The 8,226-nt window shown below is 35.6% G+C and overlaps 1 protein-coding gene across 2 annotated transcripts in view; it reads left to right on the forward strand.

The window, feature by feature from the left end:
• The window catches only part of DARS1 (aspartyl-tRNA synthetase 1), a 53,602-nt gene extending 46,971 nt beyond the window's left edge, over window positions 1-6,631 (forward strand). For both annotated transcript variants that reach the window (XM_016205137.2, XM_016205136.2), the window contains one exon: window positions 4,724-6,631. In XM_016205137.2, the coding sequence (XP_016060623.1) occupies window positions 4,724-4,815 (92 nt within the window). In that variant the 3' untranslated portion in view covers window positions 4,816-6,631. The remainder of the gene's footprint in view (window positions 1-4,723) is intronic.
• Window positions 6,632-8,226: the final 1,595 nt, after the last annotated feature.

The following is an 8,226-nucleotide window of genomic DNA, read 5'->3' on the forward strand; positions in this document are numbered from 1 at the left end:
GAGCCCGGCCAGTGTGGCCAAGTGGTTGAGCATCAACCCATGAACCAGAAGGTCACGGGTTCAATTCCTAGTCAGGGCACTGCCTGGATTGTGGGCTTGATCCCCAATAGGGGGCACATAGAAGGGAGCTGATCAATGATTCTCTCTCATCATTGACGTTTCTATCCCTCTCTCCCTCTCCCTTCTCTGAAATCAATAAAAATATATTTTTAAAAAAACAAACACCTCATATACTCTTTAAAAAAAAGAAAGAAAGAAAGAAAGGTGTCCCTGGAATTAGCTCAGATTACTGCTAAATAGTTGCTAAAACATTTCATTGACTTTTAGGACCACTTCTAGAGTATATGTAATCTGCTGCTCTGTAATTTAAAATGAGTAAATGTTTAAACTTTTGGATGTCCATATCAAAGACTCTTCAAAAGAATTCTGAATTTATAGTTCTGTTGAATTTTTTTGTTTGGGGGGTTTTGGTGAATAGGTAATATACTTACAAAGATTTCAAATTAAAAGGGTATAGAGGAGTGTGCATTCACCTCCCTATGCAAAGATAGTCTTTGCATATGCAAAAATATACACACTTTTTAAAATATTTTTTGTATAAATTGTAGCATACTATATAAACCATTCAATACCTTGCATTTTTCACTTGCTATATTTTGTAACTTATTCTGTATCAATACCTCAAGAGCTTTTTCATCCTTTATCACTACATACACTTCATTGAAAGTATACACCATAACCTTGTTAACCAGCTTCCTACTGATGGACATGTAGGTTGTTACCAGCCTTTTAGTATTACAACCAAAGCTACAGTGAACATATAGTTTAAGTTTTAATGAGACATTTATAACTATTTTCTCTTAGAGCATTCAATAGTGTTCATTTTGTGTAACATTACAAACTTTTGTGACTGATTTGACAATGTAAATTTTTTTTTTTTTAAATATATCTTTATTGATTTCAGAGAGAGGAAAGGAGAGGGAGAGAGAGAGATAGAAACATCAATGATGAGAGAGTCATTGATCGGCTGCAGCCCGAAACCCGGGCATGTGCCCTGACTGGGAATCGAACCTCGATCGCCTGGATCCTAGGTCGACGCTCAACCGCTGAGCCACGCCCGGCTGGACAACAATGTAAATTTTAATCTCACTTTGTGAAAGAGGACATTTGAATGGTTATCAAAATACCACCTTGGTTAGTATTAGATTACTGTAATACTAGGTTGAAGTACATGTCTGCAGATACTTTTTGGTAAGGAATAGTAATAAAAATGTTAATTCTCTTGTTTATATTTCTTTTTTAGAGTTAAGTATATTCCTTTAAAAGTAAAAGCGCTTATTATATAAAAATATTCTCTGACCTTGTGCCTTCTTTATGTGGTATATTAGTCTTCTACAGCTTTAGTGAAATAGATAAATCAAATTGCACATAAAAAGTTCCATTTGCTAGTTTTGTTCTGTTTTTTAAATGTTACGTCGTCTTAATTCTTTCTTCTATTTTTTGTTACTATTTTTTTTAATTTAAATTTATCTTTATTGTTGAAAATATTACAAATGTCCCCTTTTTCCTCCCACTGATCCCCTCCATGTGTCCATGGGTTATGCATATAAGCATATAAATTCTTATGTTACTCTCTCCCCACCCACCCACCCTCACCTTCTCTCAGATTCGTCAGTCTTTTCCATGCTTCTATATCTCTGGATCTATTTTGTTCATTGGTTTATTTTGTTCATTAGATTCTACATATGAGTAAGATCATGTGACACTTGTCTTTCTCTGACTAGCTGATTTTGCTTAGCATAATACTCTCCAGGTCCCACCGTACTGTCTCAAAGGGTAAGGGATCCTTTGTTTTTACACCTGCAGAGTATTCCATGGTATAAATGTCTAATAAGATGATTGATATGATTTCAGTCTTCTTAAACATGTAGAGATTTGTTTTGTGTCCTCACAAGTGGTCTCTTTGAGAATGTCCCATGTGCACTTGAGGAGAATGTATATTCTGCAACTTTGGAGTGGAATGTTCTGTAAATGTGAATTAAATCCAACTGGTCTAGTGTGTCATTTAGAGTCACTGTTTCCTTGTTGATATTTTGTCTGGAAGGTCTATCCAGTAAAGTCAGTGGGGTGTTAAAGTCCCCTACTATGACTGTATTGCTTTCTATCTCTCCTTTAAAGTCCTCCAGAAGTTTGTTTTTCCAGCCTGTGTGAGTCTTTTGCTCTAAGGTGGGTCTCTTGGAGACAGCATATATTTGGGTCATGTTTTCTTATCCATCCATACACTATGTCTTTTGACTGGACCATTTAATCCATTTATATTTAAGGTTATTACTTATAGGTACTTATCTATTTGCATTTTATTTCTTTATGCCTATGCTTCTCATTCTCTCTATTTCAACTTTTTATTACAGCAGTCCCTTCCACATTTCTTGCATTGCTGGTTTGGTGGTGATAAACTCCTTTAGCCTTGTTTTGTCTGGGAAGCTCTTTATTTCACTATCTGTTTTGAATGATAGCCTTGCAGAATAGAGTATTCTTGGTTTCAGATCCTTGCTTTTCATTACCTTGAATACTTCATGCCATTCCCTTCTGGCCTGTAGAGTTTCTGATGAGAAATCAGCTCACAGCCTTATGGGAGCTCCTTTGTAGGTAACAAATTGCTTTTCTCTTACTGCCTTTAAGATTTTCTCTTTGTCTTGAATTTTTTGCATTTTAATTATGATGTGTCTGGGCGTGGGACTCTTTGGGTTCTTCTTGCTTGGGACTCTCTGTGCCTCCTGAACTTGTGAGACTTCTTCCTTGACCAGGTTAGGGAAGTTTTCTGCCATCATTTCTTCAAACAGGTTTTCTATCCCTTGCTGACTTTCTTTCCCTTCTGGAACTCCTATGATGCAAATATTGTTACATTTCATGTTGTCCCACAGCTCCCTTAAACTTTCCTCCTGTTTTTAAATTGTTTTTTCTTTTTGGTTCTCTGATTGAGTGCTTTTTTTCTACCCTGTCTTATTTCTATTGTCATTCTTAATTTCCTTCATAGTTTCTATATCTTTTTTCATGCTGTTGAGCATCTTTATAATCAGTATTTTGAACGCTATATCTGATAGATTGTTTATCTTCGTTTCATTTAGCTCTTCTGGAAAATCCTTTTGTTCTTTCATTTGGGGCTTGTTTTTTTGTCTCCCCATTTTGGCTGCCATTTTGGAATTATTTCTGTGTATTAGGTAGATCTGCTAGGACTCCCAGTCTTTTGGATGGTCTCTGGTGCTGGCCAATGTCAGACACTGTTTATGACTGGCCTTGAACCCTATTTGAAGTTTTCCACACTCCACAGCTTCTGGTTTCCTCTTCTGGGGCTGGGTGCCTTTGGACAGGACCAAGATGTGCAACAAAGTCTACTTTTCCAAGTCCTGGTTCCAGAATCAAAAACTCAAAGCACCCAGAGATTCTTATTCAATCTCTTAGTGAGCCTCAGGCTGTAGAAACTCCATGGGGTAGGGCAAGAGGTTTTCCAGCAGGGTGGGGCAATTGCTTCCCCCTCAGGCAAAAGCTCCTTGGAAGGTAAATGTCTGCCTGTGAAAGATGTCCTCTGCAGTATGGGGGAATGACTTGGCACAAGAATCCAGAGGGGTGCCCTCTGAGCTCTATTTCCACAGCCTACAACCCTAGATTCTCCTCACACAGCTCCAATCCACTCTGCACTCCCTCTGCTGGAGCCCAAGGTCAGTGGCTACACTAGAAACTTTGTGTGTTCCCCCTTTAAGAGGGTGCTTGTATTTCTAGCTCTCTCTCCCTGGCAGACAGAAACCCCATTGGTTTTCACAGCCAGATGTTATGTGGGCACCTTTATCAGTTATGGTGCTCTTAGCTGGGGAGCCCAGCTTGTGGTTTAGACCTCAGAGTCCTCAGTGGGAACCTCTAACAGCTGAGATATCCCTGTGGACCTTCAGCGGCTGCCTGTGGGAACCCAGTCAGCCCTCTCATGCCTCCACACTTCCTACCAGTCTTTATGTGGTCTCTGCTTTTTGTCCTTGGTTATCAGGGTGCTCCTCAGATAGCCTTCAGTTGCAGTTGATTATTTAAGATGGTTTTTCTATGATTTAGTTGTAATTCCAGTTTAGTCCTGGAAGAGTGTCAGTGTAGCTTCCACTCAGTCTGCCACCATCTTGGTCTTAGTTCTTATCTGTAATATGGTATTTAAGTCACAAAGCAAAGTCAGTCTCTTCTGCAGTCAAAGCATTTAGTACAATAATGTACGCTAGAGTCTTTTATACTAGGAACCACCATGTTCTATGTCTGTCGAATTACAACGAATTTCTGGTACTTCCATTAATGAATTTCCTTAAACAGGCTTATGACTCCCATACTGATGACCTGGACTACATAATTAGAATCTGGTCTTACTTAAAAACATACAAGTTTAAACAATGGAGTTTTTTGTTTGTTTAAATCATAAATTTTGGACATTTACATAGATTCTTGTAGTTCACATTCACAGACTCCATGTAACTTAAGGATGTCTCGTTTTGTCCTCACAAGCACCGTCTCTATTTCTGAATCAGATCTAAAACAACCCGTTTTATTCAACTCGAAATAATAGAAGTCATTTTCCTTCCTAACAAAGAAAGTATTTTATTGATCTGTGATATTATGTTGGTAGTTTTCAATAAGTAAGGCCCTGAGAGGTTTTCAGAAAAGGAATTAATATTTATTTTGTTTTCCCTAGGGTTGGAACGAGTGACCATGCTGTTTTTGGGATTGCACAATATTCGTCAGACCTCAATGTTCCCCCGTGATCCCAAACGACTCACTCCTTAAAGAAAGCCATGCTTTATACTTTTTCCAGTGACCTGCTATTGATCGGGCAGCATCTTGGGTACTTAAAATATTCAGTAAAATAAATGTCTTCTCTAAAGTGCCACAATTACTTTTGGACTAATTCAGTATAGGTTCCTTTAAAGGAAAAGGTTTTTATAACTTTGAACGTGCTTCAGTAGGAAATGGTTGAACATTTTAATGAAAAATTCATATGATTACGTTAAAAATTCATACTACATTACTACAGTAAATGTTAACAATTTTAAACAGTTAAGATTGTAAATTTCTTTTTTATATTACAGTTGATGCAATATTATTGTCTTAAATTTTCAATATTTGAGTTTATTTTTTTAATTCTGACATTGAGATAAGAAAAACTTTAGATAAGTATCTGAGATTTTAATGAATGTATAATTGACATATTATGGAAAGTTAGGCAGGAAGTATCAATTCTTAAAAGTTGTGTCCAGAAACCATGTAAAGCAGGTGAGAATACTGGTTAGAAAATATTCAATATAATATTGTATTAAATTGTTAAATTCTAAAACTGAATTTCAGTAAAATTTTAAAGCTAATTATAGTTGTCTTTGTGTAACTTCATGGCAGTCTGATTTTATAACTGGTTCTTGGCTTTTATAATTTGGGAAAAGAAAAAATATATAACTGGTTTATGTAAATGACCTAAAATAAATGAAAACTGGTATATTCACAACATGTATTCATATCAAGATATAAGTTCAGGTGAGAATAAGGATAGAGCTCTTTTTTTTTTTTCTTTTATTCTTTTTTTAATATATCTTTATTGATTTCAGAGAGAGGAAAAGAGAGGGAGAGAGAGAGATAGAAACATCAATGATAAGAGAGTCATTGATCGGCCTCCTCCTACACGCCCCCGACTGGGGACTGAGCCCGCAACCTGGGCATGTGCCCTGACCAGGAACCGAACCCTGATCGCCTGGCTGGGCAAGGATAGAGCTCTTAATGCTGATAACTTGAGTTGCTTTAATAGTTTATTTCACATAAATTAAAAATTATTGCAGAATTTTCCATTTTTATCTAGTACTAGTATTTAGTGACTGTCACTAAAATTCACTTCCATCTTCCCTACTAAAAAAGGAATTTCTATGTAAGAATTACAGTTAAAAACACTTTTGCTCTAGATTATTAAATATGCTGATGCTAATGTTAATTCTACAGAGAATCACGTAGAATGGGCAGGAACAAAACAATGTAACATAAATATTTTCCTACAGGAAGAGAAAAATAACACACAAACACACAGAAAGGAAGGGCTTTACACCTGGACCATAAATAACTGCTCATCATTATTATTAGTATTTTTTAAATATGTCTATTAATTTCAGAGAGAGGAAGGGAGAGAGGGAGAGAAACACCAATGATGAGAGTGTCATTGATCGGCTGCCTCCTGCATGCCCCTCACTGGGGATCGAGCCCGCAACCCAGGCATGTGCCCTGACTGGCAATTCAACCATGACCTCCAGGTTCATATGTTCGATGCTTAACCACTGAGCCACACCAGCCAGGCTGCTCATTATTTTTGAAAGTTAATTTATTTCATTATCTAGATTATGAGCTCTTTGAAAATAGACACAATTTTTACATCTTTTATATCCTACCAGAGTATTGGAGTATAATAGGCACACCAAAAGTGTTGAATAAATTTAAGCCACACAATATAATGGACTAACATTCATCTTTTTCTGTATTGTGTAATCCACAGGCCCTAATGTAGTATAATAAAATGGTCTTGGAGCTATGGAATTACAGTGTCTTTCAAAATAAATGGTTTATAAAGTCTTGGAATAATCCAATCTTTTTTATTTAATTATTTTTATTATGATATGTCAAACATGCCAACCAGATTAGAGCATGATAAAAAGGATACCACTGTACTTGATACCCATCTTTATAAAATCTTAACAATGTTATATTTGCTTCTTATATTTTCTTTTTTTAGAAGAAAAGAAATTGTGGATACACTACTTCCTGTATGTACCCACCCAGATTCTATTCCTTCCTTCCCTAGGGTAACTACTATATGAATTCAATATTTTTTAAATATTTTCGTTTTTATATTTTAACTAAATTTTTATGTTTCTATAAACACTGTCTATTGTTTTGCAGATTTATTTGATAGATATATTTTGGGATTTTGGTTGGAATTACCTTGAATTTATAGAATAATTGGGACTTAGAGTTTTCCTCTCTTTTAAACCTCTAATGAATGAACATGGTATATCCCTTCCTTTTGTGGTATTTTTTTCTTTAATACCTTTAAAAATTGCTTTTAATTTTTAGTTTATGCTAGAATACCTTACAATTCTTTTCATGGGATGGGAATTTTTTTAATTACATTTTTAAATTGTTTGTTAATAAGGCATAAAACATCAGTTATCAGTTTATATATATGTGTGTGTGTTTTTTAATGCAGCAGCATTCCTGAACTCATTAATTCTTATAGTTTGTAACTGAGTATCTTGTATTTTCAAAGTAGGCAGATAGATGTGAGGAATAAAAAGTATGGATTCTGTGCCTACACTACCTAGAATCAAATCCTGATTTTGCTATTTGCTAGCTGTATAATCTTGAGTAAATTGCTTAACCTCAACTTGCTTATCCTCAGTTTTGCATTTCCACAAGCAGTGGATGAGTTCAAGTTGCTGCACATCATCGCTAAAACTTAGAAATGTCAATCTTTTTAGATTTTAGCTATTCTTAGCTTAACCTCAACTTGCTTATCCTCAATTTTGCATTTCCACAAGCAGTGGATGAGTTCAAGTTGCTGCACATCATCGCTAAAACTTCGAAATGTCAATCTTTTTAGATTTTAGCTATTCTTGTGGTTGTTTCGTTGTATCTCACTGTAACTTTAATTTGCATTTCCCTATTGATTAATGATATTGAGCATCTATTCATGTGCTTATTGGCCATTTGTATATCTTCTTCAGTGAAGTGTCTTCATATTTTTTGCTCATTTCTTTTATTGGATTGTCTTCTGCTTGAATTATAAGAGCTCTTTATATATTGTGAATATGAGCCCTTTGTCAGATGTATGTGTTGGCTCCCAGTCTGTGGCTTGCCTTTTCTTTTTTTCTTTAACTGCCTTATAAAGAGCAAAAGTTTTTAATTTTATAGTTGTGGTTTTTGTGATGTTTAAGAAATCTCTGCCTAACGCAGTGACACAAGTATTTTTTATGTTTTCTTCTATATTTTTAATAATTTGAGCCCTTTCAGGTCTATGATCCATTTCAAGTTAATTTTTTTTTTTAATATATCTTTATTGATTTCAGAGAGAGGAAAGGAGAGGGAGAGAGAGAGAAACATCAGTGATGAGAGAGTCATTGATCGGCTGCCTCCTGCACTCCCCCAACTGGGGATCAAGCCCACAAC

The sequence above is a fragment of the Miniopterus natalensis genome, chromosome 8 (assembly GCF_054644295.1).
Source record: "Miniopterus natalensis isolate mMinNat1 chromosome 8, mMinNat1.hap1, whole genome shotgun sequence".
Lineage (NCBI taxonomy): Eukaryota > Metazoa > Chordata > Mammalia > Chiroptera > Miniopteridae > Miniopterus > Miniopterus natalensis.